At 49.9% G+C, this 20,740-nt stretch overlaps 1 protein-coding gene across 2 annotated transcripts in view; it reads left to right on the top strand.

Annotated features, from left to right (window-relative positions):
• The window catches only part of HPS5 (HPS5 biogenesis of lysosomal organelles complex 2 subunit 2), a 58,911-nt gene extending 39,967 nt beyond the window's left edge, over positions 1–18,944 (top strand). For both annotated transcript variants that reach the window (XM_075326954.1, XM_075326955.1), the window contains exons 19-23: positions 4,967–5,086; positions 5,552–5,665; positions 5,752–5,858; positions 12,088–12,364; positions 17,704–18,944. In XM_075326954.1, coding sequence (XP_075183069.1) covers positions 4,967–5,086; positions 5,552–5,665; positions 5,752–5,858; positions 12,088–12,364; positions 17,704–17,764 — 679 coding nt within the window. In that variant the 3' untranslated portion in view covers positions 17,765–18,944. The remainder of the gene's footprint in view (positions 1–4,966; positions 5,087–5,551; positions 5,666–5,751; positions 5,859–12,087; positions 12,365–17,703) is intronic.
• The last annotated feature ends 1,796 nt before the right edge of the window (positions 18,945–20,740 follow it).

Below are 20,740 nucleotides of genomic sequence, written 5' to 3'. Positions count from 1 at the left end.
CTCTGTGGAAGCAGCAACATGTCATCCTCAAAACGCAAGGCTGCCAAGGCAAAAAGGGCTGTGTATACTGCGTGTGCTGCATGTGGGGCTAATCTACCAGCAGGCTCTGATGACCCCCATTGTGTGCAATGCTCCGACCCGGTGCTGCTTCGCCAGCCGGAGTCAGGAGAGGTAGCGACCCAGGCTGAGACGTTTGTAAGTTCTGCCCCGGTGACAGGGACGGACTTTGCAGTTTTTGCAGATAATATGTCTGTATCTATGGCAAAAATCCTTGAGACCTTGCAATCTATGCATGGGGCTCAGTCTCTGGGCACGGCGAGGCCTCTGTCCTCAGGTCCCCCTTACTTGGAATGTATCCAGCCCACAGGGGGGTCCCCGGCTTCACAGGCCGAGGATTATGACTCAGATGATGGCCCCAGCCACCCTAAGCGAGCTCGCTGGGAAAGACCCTCGACGTCTTCACACTGCTCAGGGTCTCAGCGCAATCAGTCTCCCTGTGATGTGTCTGATGAGAGTGATCAGGAATCCACTCCTGGAACCCCTCTCAACCTGGATACCCCGGATGGGGATGCCATGGTAGACGACCTTATCTCAGCCATCAATAGGCTGTTGGATATTTCTCCCCCAGCCCCTTCAGCAGAAGAGGCGGCTGCGGAGCAGGAAAAGTTTCGTTTCCTTTATCCCAAGCGTAAATTGAGTGCTTTGTTAGATCACTCTGACTTCAGAGAATCAATCCAGAAGCACGACGCTCACCCAGAAAGGCGTTTCTCTAAACGATCTAAAGATACGCGTTTCCCTTTCCCCCCTGAGGTGGTCAAGCGCTGGACACAGTGTCCAAAGGTAGACCCCCCGATTTCCAAACTTGCAGCTAGATCCATAGTTGCAGTGGAGGATGGCGCTTCACTTAAAGATGCCAATGACAGACAGATGGACCTTTGGTTAAAATCTGTCTATGAAGCTATAGGCGCGTCGTTTGCTCCGGCATTCGCAGCCGTATGGGCACTCCAGGCTATTTCAGCTGGCTTAGCAAAAGTGGATGCTATCATGCATCCAGCAGTGCCGCAAGTGGCGCACCTTACCACGCAGATGTCGGCGTTTGCGTCTTACGCTATCAATGCGGTCCTAGAATCTACCAGTCGCACCTCAATGGCGTCCGCCAATTCGGTAGTTTTGCGCAGAGCCTTGTGGTTAAAGGACTGGAAAGCAGATGCTGGTTCCAAAAAATGTTTAACCAGTTTGCCTTTGTCTAGAGAGAGACTGTTTGGCGAGCCATTGGCTGACATCATTAAGCAGTCCAAGGGTAAAGACTCCTCTTTACCACAACCCAGAACACCCAAACCTCAGCAGAAAAAGTGGCAGCAGAGGTTTCAGTCCTTTCGAGGTTCGGGCAAGACACCATTTACTTCGTCCAAAGGGACTCAGAGGACGCAAAGAAACTCAGATTCGTGGCGGACTCACACACGCCCCAAGAAAGCAAATGGAGGTACCGCTTCCAAAGCGGCTACCTCATGACTTCCAGCCCCCCCCCTCCGCATCGCCGGTCGGGGGCAGGCTCTCCCGCTTTTCCGGCATTTGGATGTCACAGGTCAAAGACCGGTGGGTGACGGACATTTTGTCTCGCGGGTACAGAATCGAGTTCAATTCTCGTCCTCCAGCTCGGTTCTTCAGAACCTCCCCACGTCCAGACCGAGCAGATGCTCTGCTGCAGGCGGTGGATTCCCTAAAAGCGGAAGGAGTGGTTATCCCAGTCCCTCCTCAGGAACAAGGGCAAGGGTTTTACTCCAATCTCTTTGTGGTTCCAAAAAAGGACGGCTCGTTCCGTCCTGTTCTGGACCTAAAACGGCTCAACAAACATGTGCACGCCAGGAGGTTCCGGATGGAAACCCTCCGCTCTGTCATTGCCTCAATGTCCAGAGGAGACTTCCTTGCCTCAATAGACATCAAAGATGCTTATCTCCACGTGCCAATTGCTACAGAACATCAACGTTTTCTACGTTTTGTGATAGGAGACGACCATTTTCAGTTCGTAGCTCTTCCATTTGGTCTGGCGACAGCCCCACGGGTCTTCACCAAGGTCATGGCGGCGGTGGTAGCAGTCTTGCACTCTCAGGGACACTCGGTGATTCCTTACCTAGACGACTTATTGGTCAAAGCTCCCTCTCAGGAGGCATGCCAACTCAGCCTGAATGCTACGCTGGAGACTCTACAGTCTTTCGGATGGATCATCAACTTTCCAAAGTCGATCCTATCACCGACTCAGTCACTAACGTATCTTGGCATGGAGTTTCATACTCTAGCAGCGATAGTGAAGCTTCCGCTGGACAAGCAGCGGTCACTACAGACAGGGGTGCAATCTCTCCTGCAGGGCCAGTTGCATCCCTTGCGGCGCCTCATGCATTTCCTAGGGAAGATGGTGGCAGCCATGGAAGCAGTTCCCTTTGCGCAGTTTCATCTGCGCCCACTTCAATGGGACATTCTCCGCCAATGGGACGGGAAGTCAACGTCCCTGGACAGGAAAGTCTCGCTTTCCCAGACGGCCAAAGACTCTCTACAATGGTGGCTCCTTCCCACATCATTGTCTCAGGGAAGATCCTTCCTGCCCCCATCCTGGGCAGTAGTCACGACAGATGCGAGTCTGTCAGGGTGGGGAGCAGTATTTCTCCACCACAGGGCTCAGGGGACGTGGACTCCGCAGGAGTCCACCCTTCAGATCAATGTTCTGGAGATCAGAGCAGTGTATCTTGCTCTACTGGCCTTCCAACAGTGGCTGGAAGGAAAGCAGATCCGAATCCAATCGGACAACTCCACAGCGGTGGCATACATCAACCACCAAGGAGGGACGCGCAGTCGGCAAGCCTTCCAAGAAGTCCGGCGCATTCTAATGTGGGTGGAGGACAGAGCATCCACCATATCCGCGGTTCACATCCCAGGCGTAGAAAACTGGGAAGCAGACTTCCTCAGTCGCCAGGGCATGGACGCAGGGGAATGGTCCCTTCACCCGGACGTGTTTCAGGAAATCTGTCGCCGCTGGGGAGTGCCGGACGTCGACCTAATGGCATCCCGGCACAACAACAAGGTCCCGGCATTCATGGCGAGGTCGCGCGATCAAAGAGCTCTGGCGGCAGACGCCTTGGTTCAAGATTGGTCGCAGTTTCAGCTCCCATACGTGTTTCCGCCTCTGGCGCTCTTGCCCAGAGTGCTACGCAAGATCAGATCCGAGTGCAGCCGCGTCATACTCGTCGCTCCAGACTGGCCGAGGAGGTCGTGGTATCCGGATCTGTGGCATCTCACGATCGGTCGACCGTGGTCACTGCCAGACCGACCAGACTTACTGTCCCAAGGGCCGTTTTTCCATCAGAATTCTGCGGCCCTGAACCTGACTGTGTGGCCATTGAGTCCTGGATCCTAGCATCTGCTGGATTATCTCAGGGAGTCATTGCCACAATGAGACAAGCTAGAAAGTCGAATTCGGCTAAGATCTACCACAGAACGTGGAAGATTTTCTTGTCCTGGTGCTCTGCTCAGGGAGTGTCTCCCTGGCCATTTGCATTGCCCAAGTTTCTTTCCTTCCTGCAATCGGGGTTAGAAAAGGGCTTGTCGCTCAGCTCCCTTAAAGGGCAAGTTTCGGCACTATCCGTGTTTTTTCAGAAGCGTCTAGCACGTCTTCCTAAGGTGCGCACGTTCCTGCAGGGGGTCTGTCATATTGTGCCCCCGTACAAGCGACCGTTAGATCCATGGGATCTGAACAGGGTACTAGTTGCTCTCCAGAAGCCGCCCTTCGAGCCTCTGAAGGAAGTTTCCTTTTCTCGGCTGTCGCAGAAAGTGGCGTTTCTTGTTGCAATCACATCGCTTCGGCGAGTGTCTGAGCTGGCAGCTCTGTCATCTAAGGCTCCCTTCCTGGTGTTCCACCAGGACAAGGTTGTGCTGCGCCCCATTCCGGAGTTTCTCCCTAAGGTCGTATCCTCTTTTCATCTTAATCAGGATATTTCCTTGCCTTCTTTTTGCCCTCATCCGGTTCACCGGTATGAAAAGGCCTTACGTTTGCTAGATCTGGTGAGAGCACTCAGAATCTACATTTCCCGCACGGCGCCCATACGCCGTGCCGATGCACTTTTCGTCCTTGTCGCTGGTCCGCGCAAGGGGTTGCAGGCTTCTAAAGCCACCCTGGCTCGATGGATCAAAGAACCAATTCTAGAGGCCTACCGTTCTGCGGGGCTTCCGGTTCCTTCAGGGCTAAAAGCCCACTCCACCAGAGCCGTGGGTGCGTCCTGGGCATTACGTCACCAGGCTTCGGCTCAACAGGTGTGCCAGGCAGCTACCTGGTCCAGTCTGCACACTTTCACCAAGCATTATCAGGTGCATACCTATGCTTCGGCGGATGCCAGCTTAGGTAGAAGAGTCCTGCAGGCGGCAGTGACACCCCCGTAGGGGAGGGCTGTTTTGCAGCTCTAACATGAGGTATTTATTTACCCACCCAGGGACAGCTTTTGGACGTCCCAATCGTCTGGGTCTCCCAATAGAGCGCTGAAGAAGAAGGGAATTTTGTTACTTACCGTAAATTCCTTTTCTTCTAGCTCTTATTGGGAGACCCAGCACCCGCCCTGTTGTCCTTCGGGATGTTTTTTTGTTGTTTGCGGGTACACATGTTGTTCATGTTGAACGGTTTTTCAGTTCTCCGATGTTATTCGGAGTTAATTTGTTTAAACCAGTTATTGGCTTCCTCCTTCTTGCTTTGGCACTAAAACTGGAGAACCCGTGATACCACGGGGGGGTATAGCCAGAGGGGGAGGGGCCTTGCACTTTTAATGTAGTGCTTTGTGTGGCCTCCAGAGGGCAGTAGCTATACCCCAATCGTCTGGGTCTCCCAATAAGAGCTAGAAGAAAAGGAATTTACGGTAAGTAACAAAATTCCCTTCTTTGCCATATTGTAGTGATGTTATAAATCACAATATTTTTTGTTTTATAGATTATCTTTACTGCAGTCCCTTGCTCAGCCCGAGTCTCTAAAGCTGGATTGGTTTCTTCTGGCCACTTGCCATGATGCCCCTCACCCCAGCAACACCATAGACCCCAATGGAAACCCAAGGTGAACAATTATGGTCTTGTTCATTCGGTATTGCTGGTTTTTATTTCTTGCTCGTGTCTGGCATTTTTTTTTCTTGATGCCATGTGGCTCCTTATAGACACCATGTGTATATACATATTACCTGATCCAAATACGTTCCCGTTGTCTGGGATTGCTCCTTACCTTGTGCCATGTGCACGGTTTTATTTGGCAAGACGCATTCCCCTGCCAAGGAGCAATGTTTCTGCCCTGTTGCTTTATGCTTCGTTCTTGCATAGTCTCATCTTTTTGTTGCGAAGTATACAGATGTGCAGTAAACTCATTTATATTCCTAAAACTGCCACATGGGAATTCTAGCCCTTGTATATGTACAATGGGTTGGGTAGCCTCCATATCTGTATCCTCAGTGTTTTCTGTGTCCTATTATACACGGTCTGGCCATATTGTACAATATTCATGTATATACCCTCTGACCCTTCCTCCCAGGCCGCGGTCACATCTGTACACGTGGGGATACGGGCAGCTCCTGTCGCTTCTTATCCAGCTGCCATCAGACTTTGCAACCAAACAGAAAATGTTGGAGATCTGTAAAACCTTTGGGTAAGAATGTGATAATCCGTCTATATCTTGCTATATAACTGTGACCATGTTTCTAAATGTAACCTGGCTCCTTTTTAACTCTTTAGATACTGGCCGGGTTACATCGCACTTTGTTTGCAGCTGGAAAAAAGACTTGAAGCCTTGAACAACATAGTCCACCTCGATGACATGCAGCTAATCAATGAGAAAAATGGTTAGTATCAAGAATTATCACAATATCTCCCCACTTTATAGAAGTCCTAGATTATCCATTACTTTCTCTGCTTTTGCTGAAAAGGAGCAGTATAAAGTATGGTGGATGGAAAGAGACTCCGCTCACATTTGTCTTTTTAGGTCATTTCTTTGTCGCTCCATTGGGAGACCCAGACCATTGGGTGTATAGGCTATGCCTCCGGAGGCCGCACAAAGTATTACACTAAAAGTGTAAAGCCCCTCCCCTTCTGCCTATACACTCCCCGTGCTCCCACGGGCTCCTCAGTTTTTTGCTTTGTGCGAAGGAGGCAGACATGCACGCACAGCTCCACAGATTGGTCAGCAGCAGCTGCTGACTATGTCGGATGGAAGAAAAGTGGGCCCATATAGGGCCCCCAGCATGCTCCCTTCTCACCCCACTTTTGTCGGCGGTGTTGTTAAGGTTGAGGTATCCATTGCGGGTACGGAGGCTGGAGCCCACATGCTGCTTTCCTTCCCCATCCCCCTCAGGGCTCTGGGTGAAGTGGGATCCTATCGGTCTCCAGGCACTGAGACCGAGCTTCATCCACAACTCCTGTGGAGCCTGCTGGATAGGAGCCGGGTACCGTTCAGGGACATGGCCCTGCTACGTGGAGGTACTCTGTATCCCTGTGGGGACCGGCGCACAGCAACACTACAGCTTTGCTGGGTGTGCTAGTGCACCGGAGACCGCGGCGCTTACCGGGTTAAAATGTGCCATTACACACTCAGCGTTGCTGAGTGTGTTTTATGTATAGGGACTGCCGCGCTGACCGCCGCTGCCACGGAAACACTGCGGCGCGGCTGGGACTTGTAGTTCGCCGGGGACTTCCGCGCTGGCCGCGCATATACGGCGGCCGCGCTTATTACTAGAGTCCCCGGCTTTTTGCGGCCTAGTTTCCCTTTCCTCCCGCCCTCAGCCCTGACAGGCAGGGGAAGGGCGGGAAGCTGCACAGAACGAGCAGCACTGAGGGCTGGAGCATGTTTTGCATACTCCACCCCTCTCACTGTGCACAGTTCCCGCACTTTCTCGGCCACGCCCACGACTCCCTCCTCTCCTCAGGACGCCGGCAGCCATTCCTGTCAGCTCCTCGGACGCAGCAGAGGGGGACAAAGTCTGGGAGACCCAGGCAGGGACTTGGGGGGCCTCACAACCGCTTGAAGCGGGTGGTAAGCAGCACCTGTGGTGCTAGCCCCATTGTGCAGTAGTGCAACTATACTGTATATGTTATGGTATATACTTTACACTGCATGGTGCACAGTTGATTTCTGGCTATATACCCTATTGTGTTGTCAGGGAAGATAATAGCATGGCGTCCACAAAAGGCAGGGGTGCCAAAACACAGGCATATTATGCTGCCTGCGCCGCATGTACGACCCCACTACCGGCAGGTTCCACTGACCCTCATTGTATACAGTGTTCGGGCCCTGTGACACTTGCTCAGCCAGAGCCTCTGCTAAGAGGGGCCCAGGGGGAGCCACCTGCTGACAATGTCCAGGTGACGGGGACGGAGTTTGCAAAACTCTCTGAGACTATGGCTAAGATACTAGAAGCCTTGCAGTCCAGGCCGATATCTCAGCACAGGGACTCTGTTGAATCTTTGTTCCCTGGCCCCCCTCAGTTGGACCAACAATGTCCTCCCAGGGTATCTCATAGATCCCAGGCTGAGGGTTCTGACTCAGACCCCAGCCCCAGACCGACTAAGCGAGCTCGCTTAGATTTTCCCTCGACATCATCATATTGTTCAGGGTCTCAGCGAGGGGAATCTCGGGTTGATGAAGCGGAGACAGCTGATCAGGATTCTGATCCTGAGGGCGCCCTCAATCTTAATACTCCAGACGGGGACGCCATAGTGAACGATCTTATTGCATCCATCAATCAAATGTTGGATATTTCTCCCTCAGCCCCTCCGGCGGAGGAGTCAGCTTCGCAGCAGGAGAAATTTCGTTTCAGGTTCCCCAAGCGTACACAGAGTATGTTTTTAGACCACTCTGATTTCAGAGAGGCAGTCCAGAATCATCATGCTTGTCCAGATAAGCGTTTTTCTAAGCGCCTTAAGGATACACGTTATCCCTTTCCACCTGACGTGGTTAAAGGTTGGACTCAGTGTCCCAAAGTGGATCCTCCAATCTCCAGACTGGCGGCTAGATCCATACTTGCAGTGGAAGATGGGGCTTCACTCAAAGATGCCACTGACAGGCAGATGGAGCTCTGGTTGAAATCCATCTATGAAGCGATCGGCGCTTCTTTTGCCCCAGCATTCGCAGCCGTATGGGCGCTACAAGCTATCTCAGCAGGTCAAGCGCAAATTGAAGCAGCCACATGCACGTCCGCGCCACAAGTGGCGTCCATTACCACTCAGACCTCGGCATTTGCGTCTTACGCTATTAATGCTGTCCTGGACTCTGCGAGCCGTACGGCGGTGGCAGCCGCCAATTCGGTGGTACTCCGCAGGGCCTTGTGGCTACGGGAATGGAAGGCAGATTCTGCTTCCAAAAAGCGCTTAACCAGTTTGCCAATTTCTGGCGACAGATTGTTTGGCGAGCGTTTGGATGAAATCATCAAACAATCTAAGGGAAAGGATACATCCTTACCCCAGCCCAAACCGCACATACCCCAACAGAGGAGAGGGCAGTCGAGGTTTCGGTCCTTTCGGGGCGCGGGCAGGTCCCAATTCTCCTCGTCCAAAAGGCCTCAGAAGGATCAGAGGAACTCCGACGCATGGCGGTCTAAATCACGACCTAAAAAGACCGCCGGAGGTGCCGCTTCTAAGGCGGCTTCCTCATGACTTTCGGCCTCCTCACACTACATCCTCGGTCGGTGGCAGGCTCTCCCGCTTTTGCGACACCTGGCTGCCACAAGTAAAAGACCGTTGGGTGAGAGACATTTTGTCTCACGGTTACAGGATAGAGTTCAGCTCTCGTCCTCCGACTCGATTCTTCAGAACATCTCCGCCTCCCGAGCGAGCCGAGGCTCTTCGGCAGGCGGTGGGCATTCTGAAGGCAGAAGGAGTGGTGGTCCCGGTTCCTCTTCAGCAACAGGGTCACGGTTTCTACTCCAACCTGTTTGTGGTTCCAAAGAAGGACGGGTCCTTCCGTCCTGTTTTGGACCTAAAACTGCTCAACAAACACGTAAGGACCAGGCGGTTCCGGATGGAATCCCTCCTCTCCGTCATCGCCTCAATGTCCCAAGGAGATTTCCTAGCATCAATCGATATCAAGGATGCTTATCTCCACGTACCAATTGCTCCAGAGCATCAGCGCTTCCTGCGCTTCGCCATAGGACACGAACACCTTCAGTTCGTGGCACTGCCGTTCGGCCTGGCGACAGCCCCAAGGGTGTTCACCAAGGTCATGGCTACAGTAGTAGCGGTACTCCACTCTCAGGGTCACTCGGTGATACCTTACTTAGACGATCTGCTGGTCAAGGCACCCTCTCAAGAGGCATGCCAACACAGCCTCAACGTTACTCTGGAGATTCTCCAGAGTTTCGGGTGGATCATCAATTTTCCAAAGTCAAATCTGACACCGGTCCAATCGCTGACATATCTTGGCATGGAGTTTCATACTCTTCCAGCGATAGTGAAGCTTCCGCTGGACAAACAGCGTTCACTACAGACAGGGGTGCAATCTCTCCTTCAAGGTCGGTCACACCCCTTGAGGCGCCTCATGCACTTCCTGGGGAAGATGGTGGCAGCAATGGAGGCAGTCCCTTTCGCGCAGTTTCACCTGCGTCCACTTCAATGGGACATCCTACGGAAGTGGGACAGGATGCCGACGTCCCTAGACAGGAACGTCTCCCTCTCTCAGGCAACCAAAGCTTCCCTTCGGTGGTGGCTTCTTCCCACCTCATTATCGAAGGGGAAATCCTTCCTACCCCCATCCTGGGCGGTGGTCACGACGGACGCGAGTCTGTCAGGGTGGGGAGCAGTTTTTCTCCACCACAGGGCTCAGGGTACGTGGACTCAGCAAGAGTCCTCACTTCAGATCAATGTTCTGGAGATCAGGGCAGTGTATCTTGCCCTAAAAGCGTTCCAGCAGTGGCTGGAAGGCAAGCAGATCCGAATTCAGTCGGACAACTCCACAGCGGTGGCTTACATCAACCACCAAGGTGGGACACGCAGTCGGCAAGCCTTCCAGGAAGTCCGGCGGATTCTGCTGTGGGTGGAAGCCACAGCATCCACCATATCCGCAGTTCACATCCCGGGCGTAGAAAACTGGGAAGCAGACTTTCTCAGTCGCCAGGGCATGGACGCAGGGGAATGGTCCCTTCACCCGGACGTGTTTCAGGAGATCTGTTGCCGCTGGGGGATGCCGGACGTCGACCTAATGGCGTCACGGCACAACAACAAGGTCCCAACATTCATGGCTCGATCTCAAGATCACAGAGCTCTGGCGGCAGACGCCTTAGTTCAGGATTGGTCGCAGTTTCGGCTTCCTTATGTGTTTCCTCCTCTGGCACTGTTGCCCAGAGTGTTACGCAAGATCAGGGCCGACTGCCGCCGCGTCATCCTCGTCGCTCCAGACTGGCCGAGGAGGTCGTGGTACCCGGATCTGTGGCATCTCACTGTCGGCGAACCGTGGGCACTGCCAGACCGACCAGATTTGCTGTCTCAAGGGCCGTTTTTCCATCTGAATTCTGCGGCCCTCAACCTGACTGTGTGGCCATTGAGTCCTGGATCCTAGCGTCTTCAGGATTATCTCAAGAGGTCATTGCCACTATGAGACAGGCTAGGAAACCAACGTCCGCCAAGATCTACCACAGGACGTGGAAAATATTCCTGTCGTGGTGCTCTGCTCAGGGGTTTTCTCCCTGGCCATTTGCCTTGCCCACTTTTCTGTCCTTTCTTCAATCCGGATTGGAAAAGGGTTTGTCGCTAGGCTCCCTTAAGGGACAAGTCTCAGCGCTCTCTGTGTTCTTTCAGAAGCGCCTAGCCAGACTTCCACAGGTACGCACATTCCTGCAAGGGGTTTGTCACATCGTCCCTCCTTACAAGCGTCCGTTAGAACCCTGGGATCTGAACAGGGTGCTGATGGTTCTTCAGAAACCACCGTTCGAGCCAATGAGGGATATTTCGCTCGCACGCCTTTCGCAGAAAGTGGCCTTCCTAGTAGCAGTCACATCACTTCGGAGAGTGTCTGAGTTGGCAGCGTTATCATGCAAAGCTCCTTTCCTGGTGTTTCACCAGGACAAGGTGGTTCTGCGTCCGGTTCCGGAATTCCTCCCTAAGGTGGTATCCCCTTTTCATCTCAATCAGGACATCTCCTTACCCTCGTTTTGTCCTCATCCAGTTCACCAATGTGAAAAGGATTTGCACTTGTTAGATCTGGTGAGAGCACTCAGACTCTACATTTCTCGTACGGCGCCCCTGCGCCGCTCGGATGCACTTTTTGTCCTTGTCGCTGGCCAGCGTAAAGGGTCGCAGGCTTCCAAGTCAACCCTGGCTCGGTGGATCAAGGAACCAATTCTCGAAGCTTACCGTTCTGCTGGGCTTCCGGTTCCCTCAGGGCTGAAGGCCCATTCTACCAGAGCCGTGGGTGCGTCCTGGGCTTTGAGGCACCAGGCTACGGCTCAGCAGGTGTGTCAGGCGGCTACCTGGTCGAGCCTGCACACTTTCACGAAACACTATCAGGTTCATACCTATGCTTCGGCGGATGCCAGCCTAGGTAGGCAAGTCCTTCAGGCGGCGGTTGCCCACCTGTAGGAAGGGGCCGTTTTACGGCTCTATTACGAGGTATTATTTTACCCACCCAGGGACTGCTTTTGGACGTCCCAATTGTCTGGGTCTCCCAATGGAGCGACAAAGAAGAAGGGAATTTTGTTTACTTACCGTAAATTCCTTTTCTTCTAGCTCCAATTGGGAGACCCAGCACCCGCCCCTGTTTTTTTGTGTACACATGTTGTTCATGTTGAATGGTTTCAGTTCTCCGATTTTCCTTCGGATTGAATTTACTTAAAACCAGTTTATAATTTTTCCTCCTTCTTGCTTTTGCACTAAAACTGAGGAGCCCGTGGGAGCACGGGGGGTGTATAGGCAGAAGGGGAGGGGCTTTACACTTTTAGTGTAATACTTTGTGCGGCCTCCGGAGGCATAGCCTATACACCCAATGGTCTGGGTCTCCCAATTGGAGCTAGAAGAAAAGGAATTTACGGTAAGTAAACAAAATTCCCTTCTTTTCTCATATTTTGTACTACATTTATATTTAATTAGGTGTATTACCAGAGACTATGGAAGAATGGAAATATATAATAGACCTAGCGCAAAGCCAGCACCAGCCCCGCAGCACAGTAAATGGAGACGCCTCAGCTTCCGATGATTCTGACTGGACAAACTGCATCAGCGTGGAGAATGTGGCGCTTCTTTTAGCAAAAGTGATTGGTCCAGATCGTGCAATGTCATATTTACAAGACTGGGGAGTGACGGAGACATTCTCTGACAGATATTACAAGATTTGTGATATTATGAAGGTGTCAGAGAAAAGGCAAAGGTACAGTGTCATATTACATTATATTATCAATTATAAGTATACAACTGCTATATAATACTGCTCCTATGTACAAGAATATAAGTACTATAATACTGCCCCTATGTACAAGAATACAACTACTATAATACTGCCCCCTATGTACAAGAATACAACTACTATAATACTGCCCCCATATAAAAGAATACAACTACTATAATACTGCCCCTATGTACAAGAATACAACTACTATAATACTGCCCCTATATACAAGAATATAACTACTATAATACTGCTCCCTATGTACAAGAATATAACTACTATAATATTGCCCCTATGTACAAGAATACAACTACTATAATACTGCCCCCATGTACAAGAATATAACTACTATAATTTCTTTGTCGCTCCATTGGGAGACCCAGACAATTGGGTGTATAGCTTCTGCCTCCGGAGGCCACACAAAGTATTACACTTAAAAAAGTGTAACCCCTCCCCTCTGCCTATACACCCTCCCGTGGATCACGGGCTCCTCAGTTTTATGCTTTGTGTGGAAGGAGGGGTTGCGTCTTTGACTTCTCAGGCGTCGGCTTTTTCGTCCTACGCCATGAACGCCGTCCTGGACTCTGCTAGCCGTACAGCGATGGCATCCGCTAATTCTGTGGCAGTCCGCAGGGCCATGTGGCTGCGCGAATGGAAGGCAGACTCTGCTTCCAAGAAGTTCTTAACCGGTTTGCTGTTTTCTGGCGACCGATTGTTTGGCGAACGATTGGATGAAATTATTAAGGAATCCAAGGGAAAGGACTCTTCCTTACCCCAGTCCAAACCGAAGAGACCTCAGCAACGGAAAATACAACCGAGGTTTCGGTCCTTTCGGCCCTCAGCCAAGTCCCAATCCTCTTCGTCCAACAGGCCAGAGAAAGGCCAGAGGAACTCCTATGCGTGGCGGTCTAAGTCACGCCCCCAAAAAGCCGCCGGAGGCACTGCCTCCAAGGCGGCCTCCTCATGACTTTCGGCTTCCCCGAACCGCATCCTCGGTTGGTGGCAGGCTCTCCCGCTTTTGCGACGCCTAGTGGCCACATGTTCAAGACCGATGGGTGAGAGATATTCTGTCCCACGGTTACAGGATAGAGTTCAGCTCTCGTCCTCCGACTCGTTTCTTCAGAACCTCTCCGCCCCCCGCTCAGGCCGACGCTCTTTTTCAGGCGGTGGGCGTTCTGAAGACAGAAGGAGTTGTGATTCCCGTTCCCCCTCAGGAACATGGTCACGGCTTTTACTCCAACTTGTTCGTGGTGCCAAAGAAGGACTGATCATTCCGTCCCGTTCTGGACCTCAAACTGCTCAACAGACATGTGAGCACCAGAAGGTTTCGGATGGAATCTCTCCGCTCGGTCATCGCTTCGATGTCACAAGGAGACTTCCTAGCATCGATAGACATCAAGGATGCTTATCTCCATGTGCCGATCGCACCCGAACATCAACGCTTCCTGCGTTTCGCCATCGGGGACGAACACCTTCAGTTCGTGGCATTGCCTTTCGGCCTGGCGACAGCCCCACGGGTTTTCACCAAGGTCATGGCATCCGTTGTGGCGGTCCTACACTCTCAGGGCCACTCAGTGATCCCTTACTTAGACGATCTCCTAGTCAGGGCACCCTCCCGGGTGGCGTGTCAACACAGCCTGACCGTCGCTCTGGCGACTCTCCAGCAGTTCGGGTGGCTCATCAACTTCCCAAAATCCAAGTTGACACCGACCCAATCACTGACTTACCTCGGGATGGAGTTTCATACACAGTCAGCGGTAGTCAAGCTACCGTTCGACAAACAGCTTTCTCTGCAGGCAGGGGTGCAATCTCTTCTTCGGGGTCAGTCAATCAGATCCGACTGTCGTCGCGCCATTCTCGTCGCTCCAGATTGGCCGAGGCGGTCGTGGTACCCGGATCTGTGGCATCTCACGGTGGGTCAGCCGTGGGCGCTTCCAGACCGCCCAGACTTGCTGTCACAAGGGCCGTTTTTCCATCTGAATTCTGCGGCCCTCAACCTGACTGTGTGGCCATTGAGTCCTGGCTCTCTCAAGGGACAAGTATCAGCGCTCTCAGTATTTTTTCAAAAGCGCCTGGCAAGGCTTCCGCAGGTCCGCATGTTCCTGCAGGGAGTTTGCCACATGGTCCCACCTTACAAGCGTCCGCTGGAACCCTGGGACCTTAACAGGGTGCTAACGGCTCTTCAGAAACCACCTTTCGAGCCGCTGCGGGATGTCTCTTTTTCACGTCTTTCGCAGAAGGTGGCATTTCTAGTGGCAGTTACATCGCTCCGTAGAGTGTCGGAGCTGGCAGCGCTGTCATGCAAAGCCCCCTTCCTGGTTTTTCACCAGGATACGGTGGTTCTGCGTCCTGTACCGGAATTTCTCCCTAAGGTGGTATCTCCTTTTCATCTCAATCAGGATATCTCCTTACCTTCATTTTGCCCGCATCCAGTTCACCAATGTGAAAAGGATTTGCATTCATTAGATCTAGTGACAGCACTCAGGCTCTACGTGTCTCGCACGGCGCCCCTGCGCCGTTCAGATGCGCTCTTTGTCCTTGTCGCTGGCCAGCGTAAGGGTTCGCAGGCTTCCAAGTCAACCTTGGCTCGGTGGATCAAGGAACCGATTCTCGAAGCCTACCGTTCTTCTGGGCTTCCGCTTCCTTCAGGGCTGAAAGCCCATTCTACCAGAGCCGTGGGTGCGTCCTGGGCATTGCGGCACCGGGCGACGGCTCAGCAGGTGTGTCAGGCAGCTACGTGGTCTAGTCTGCACACTTTCACGAAGCACTATCAAGTGCATACCTATGCTTCGGCAGACGCCAGTCTAGGTAGGCGAGTCCTTCAGGCGGCGGTTGCCCACCTGTAAGAGGGGGCCGTTTCGGCTCTTTTTATCAAGGTATTTCTTTACCCACCCAGGGACTGCTCTTGGACGTCCCAATTGTCTGGGTCTCCCAATGGAGCGACAAAGAAGAAGGGAATTTTGTTTACTTACCGTAAATTCCTTTTCTTCTAGCTCCTATTGGGAGACCCAGCACCCGCCCCTGTGCCCTTCGGGCTGGTTGTTCTTTTGTGTACACATGTTGTTCATGTTCAATTGTTCTTTTGGTTCATGGTCTTCAGTTCTCCGAACATCCTTCGGATTGCATTTACCCTAGACCAATTTATAAGTTTTCTCCTTCCTGCTTTTGCACCAAAACTGAAGAGCCCGTGATGCACGGGAGGGTGTATAGGCAGAGGGGAGGGGTTACACTTTTTTAAGTGTAATACTTTGTGTGGCCTCCGGAGGCAGAAGCTATACACCCAATTGTCTGGGTCTCCCAATAGGAGCTAGAAGAAAAGGAATTTACGGTAAGTAACAAAATTCCCTTCATTGCCCCTATGTACAAGAATACAACTACTATAATATTGCCCCCATGTACAAGAATATAACTACTATAATATTGCCCCTATGTACAAGAATACAACTACTATAATACTGCCCCCATGTACAAGAATATAACTACTATAATACTGCCCCCATGTACAAGAATATAACTACTATAATACTGCCCCTATGTACAAGAATACAACTACTATAATATTGCCCCTATGTACAAGAATACAACTACTATAATACTGCCCCCATGTACAAGAATACAACTACTATAATACTGCCCCCATGTACAAGAATACAACTACTATAATACTGCCCCCATGTACAAGAATACAACTACTATAATACTGCCGCCATGTGCAAGAATACAACTGCTATAATACTGCCCCCATGTACAAGAATACAACTGCTATAATACTGCCCCCATGTACAAGAATATAACTGCTGTAATACTGCCCCCATGTACAAGAATATAACTGCTATAATACTGCCCCCATGTACAAGAATATAACTGCTATAATACTGCCCCCATGTACAAGAATATAACTGCTATAATACTGCCCCCATGTACAAGAATATAACTGCTATAATACTGCCCCTATGTACAAGAATATAACTACTATAATACTGCCCCCTATGTACAAGAATATAACTACTATAATACTGCCCCCTATGTACAAGAATATAACTACTATAATACTGCACCTATGTACAAGAATATAACTACTATAATACTGCTCCCTATGTACAAGAATATGACTGCTATAATACTGCTCCCTATGTACAAGAATATAACTGCTATAATGGGTAAATTGCATTAATGGAATTTGCACTATATAGACATAACATACGATATAGCCAATCACCTACATTTACAGCTCTCTATTATTATTTATAGAGCACCATTGATTCCATGGTGCTGTACATGAGAAGGGGTTACATACACAATACATACACAAGTTACAATAGTCAGACTGGTAAAGGGGGAAGAGGGCCCTGCCCTTGCGGTCTTACATTCTATAGGATCTATAGGATAATGGGTCATACATTGTTACTTTTATTGTAGACACCGTTTTAGATACTTGCTGATAAGTTATAATCTGCCGTTTCAGTGTTATATTCAGTCCTCGTAGATTCTGTATATTTATCAGAATCCTTAGGCTATATGCGCACGGGGAAAGTGTCCTTCGGTTATATCCACAGGACATGCCGCAGGAGCTCCCAGAAAGCCGCGGCGCAGCTTTGTCTGTTTCCATGCTGCGGTTTTATTGCGGAATGTCCTGATATGCTGCGGTCATTCTGCATTGAGGATACAGTATCATGGTTTCAGCACTGCATCCTCAATGCAGAACGAGTGCTGGAGTGATCGGGGAGTTCATACTTGCCTCCATCACGCAGCACTTCACTCTCCGGCCGGGTCTGTCTGCACTGTGCAGTAGAAAGTGGGCGGGCCTGAACTAGCTCCGGCTGTCACATGACCAGAGCTCGTGCAGGCCCCGCCCACCTCCTGCTCCTGGCTTCTCTGCATCGGAGGAAGTGACTCCGGTGTCTGCTATCAAGGCAGGTAAGTATGGGATCGTGCAAAAAAATCCGCAAGAATAATTCACATGCTGCAGATTTTTCCGCAGGGAAATCCGCATTTTTTCCGCTGCGGACATAAACGCAACATGGGCACAGCAGTTCCAAAATGCCATAGAAATGGCTGGGGACTCGCTGTACTGTGGATTTTTGAAAAATCCGCGGAATTTCCGCGAAAAAATCACGGCAAGTTCCGCGAATTTTCCGCAGCGTGGGCACAGAGCCTTAGCAAAACATTCTAAGTCTCCTTTTTGGTGGGCAGCAGTGACACCTAGTGGTGATCTGGTGCAGCACATAGACTGTAGCTTCCTGTGCACTATTCATGCACTGATAAGATGATTTTATTTATTTATTTTTTTGGATGATTTTATTTATTTATTTTTTTTGCAGAGCTCTGATCCAGTCTATGCTGGAAAGATGTGAAAGATTTCTATGGTCCCAACAAGTATAACGACACCAGCTCCAAAAAAAAACCAGTCCTGGTGCATGAACTGCAAACAAATCAATAAATGGCAGCTGATCTTTCCTGTGTGTTCTGGAACCTCCAGAGACAAGGTTAAAGTTTATACGTCTGTTACGTGTTACTATTATATATGTGATTTATAAACTCCGGGTGCCAAGAGATATGGGGTGTCACAGTGCCTATGGGATGCCCCCACTGGAACCAAAGACTCCCCTATAGCCACAATGGAAGATCTGACTTTATGGATATCGAGCGATCATACGAGACACATGGATCCGCTGTGCCGATGCATTGTATTCTCACCTATATTAATTTCTGGGAAAGCTGGGTGACTACCACTCTACTCCTCAGGGCTCTGAAAGGTGTCACCCTGCTTTTCCAGACCCCTGAATGGTTATTCTACAGCTCTCTGTATTCAGCTATAACTAGTTTAATGTGCCTTTCAGAGTCCTAGAAAAGCTGGGTGAGTGTTGAAATGGCACCCAGCTTTTCCAAAAAGACTGAATTAATTAAACATTTCAATTTTTTTTTTTTTTCCAGCATCTCAAATATGTTTCTTTTGGGGCGATGCTCTAATCAGACCCAGCACTGTTAAAAGCACAAAACGAATATTGGAAGGTGCTAATTGTTACAGATTTCATTGACCTTTTTGTAGTTTGTAGAAATTATACTCTTCTAAAATCTAAAAATTTTAGCACAATGAGAAAAACCTGTTCATTTTGCATATGATCACCATTAGACACTGCAGTATTTTTTTACATCAATTTGTGCTTTTGTTTCATAAAAGATGTCGGTGATACAGAGCTGCTAATCCTTTGCTACTGATAAAATTAGTTCCTGCATCCACCACAAGAGGGAGCTCACTGAAGACTTATAGAGATTAGTGTATGACTTGTATGTAGTGAGCTCCCCCTAGTGGTGACTGCGGGAAAACGGCATTTTTATATTCAAGAAGTCCCCAAAACCTAACTAAATATCAATTTATTTGTGTTTTTTTTTTTTTTTTTTTTTAAAACTAAGCACTGGTTGTGTATCTGCGGTATTACAACTCATCCATTTTCACTTCAATGGGAAAAATAAGTTCTTTGTATAATAACCCGGCCTTCTCCTGTGTAAATAAGCTAAAGTGTCCGATATGATTTCTAATAAAATATATCCACGTGTCCAATGTCTGAGTTATAAGATCATGTGGAAAAACGCAATGTTGTTCAACTCCTGTTTTTGTGTTTCTTAAGGTATCTGCTTGCTGTAAATGAATGGAGCGGGGTGGGGGTGTAATTGTAATCATATAAGTCCCCTATAGAAAGGTGGGGGGTGGTTTATACTTTAAGGCTACACATTAATTTGTAGAAATGATGGTAAAGTAGTGATGTAATTACTCACCCCTTTGGTTTATTTGGTTCCCTATGGGGCTAATATTGCTTGTGAAATGGTGCATAAACCCCTATCTACAAGAATGACTTCTGTTGTGGCACTACAAGTGACAGCATGCCCTGTTTACTTCAGATGAGTCATTCTGGTAAGTGTACTTCTAAAACTAAAGACAAACCAAAAATCCCCAAAAATGTAACTTGTGCCTAGTACAGTGTATGGAGGATTTTCATTAGGCCTCTTTCACACGTCCGTGCCTCCGGTACGTGTATGGTCAGTTTTCTCACGTACCGGAGACACGGGCACACGTGGACCCATTAAAATCAATGGGTCTGCGCTCACGTGCGTGTTCGGCCATGGAACGTGTGTAGCATATGTGTGCCCGTGTGCTCCACACGTCAACCTGTCCGTTTTTCTCCGGCACCACGGGTGTCACACGGAACGCAAATGGACCACGCGGAGGTGTGACACGCGCCGGAGAAAACACATGTGTCTGAAAAAAAACCCACCAAAACTTTACTCACCTTCTGCAGCGCTGCTGTCTCTGCCGCTGCTGTCACTTGCTGCCGACCACCGCTCATTATGCTCATTGAATATTCACTTCACTGCGGCCGGAAGCAGCAGCAGCAGCGGGGAGTATGCAGGACCGGAGACCGAAGATCAGCACCACGGACAGCGACGCCAGGGACAGGTGAGTAGAAAGTTCCCGTTCTCCGTGTGTTATCACGGATAACACACGGAGAACACACGTGAGGTATAAACACGGCTCACGGAGGGCAAAACGCACCATTGACACGTCCGTGAAAAACATGCGTGGTTTTTCACAGACGTGTGAAAGAGGCCTAACATATAGGCTGTTTTGGGTAAGCTGAGTGTTTGGGTATCTCCTTGGCAGATCAGGTTCAATGTGTATAAATGTAAAGTTATGCACCCGAGCACTAACAGTGCCCACCATGTGTTCTACAAGGCTTAAAACTAGGAGAGTCACTTGCTGAGGAGGATCTGGGAGTAATTGTAGATCACAGACTAAATAGCAGCATGAAATGTCAATCAGTGGCTTCTAAGGCCACCGAGATATTGTCATGTATTTAAGATTTCTGGACTCGTAGAACAGAGATGTAATAATACAACTATACAATTGTTGCTGCAGTCTCATATGAAATATGGTTCATTGATAATAAGCTTTCTTCCTATTCTGCATAATTTTTCCTGTGCCTTGTACCTGCAATCCCTGCAGGTCTTAACTTTCACTACCGAAAGAAAAAAAACCCATGTTTTTGGTGCCATCCCGCCTGCGACCTGCAAACAAGGTTACAGCATTTCACCAGGGGATCTTACCTGCGACCTGCAAGCAAGGTTACAGCATTTCACCAGGGGATCCTACCTGCGACCTGCAAGCAAGGTTACAGCATTTCACCAGGGGATCCTACCTGCGACCTGCAAGCAAGGTTACAGCATTTCACCAGGGGATCCTACCTGCAAGCAAGGTTACAGCATTTCACCAGGGGATCCTACATGCGACCTGCAAGCAAGGTTACAGCATTTCACCAGGGGATCCTACCTGCAAGCAAGGTTACAGCATTTCACCAGGGG

Source organism: Anomaloglossus baeobatrachus, chromosome 10, assembly GCF_048569485.1.
Source record: "Anomaloglossus baeobatrachus isolate aAnoBae1 chromosome 10, aAnoBae1.hap1, whole genome shotgun sequence".
In the NCBI taxonomy this organism is placed as follows: domain Eukaryota; kingdom Metazoa; phylum Chordata; class Amphibia; order Anura; family Aromobatidae; genus Anomaloglossus; species Anomaloglossus baeobatrachus.
The sequence above is the reverse complement of the archived record's forward strand: the minus strand, read 5'-3'. Positions and strand labels throughout refer to the sequence as shown.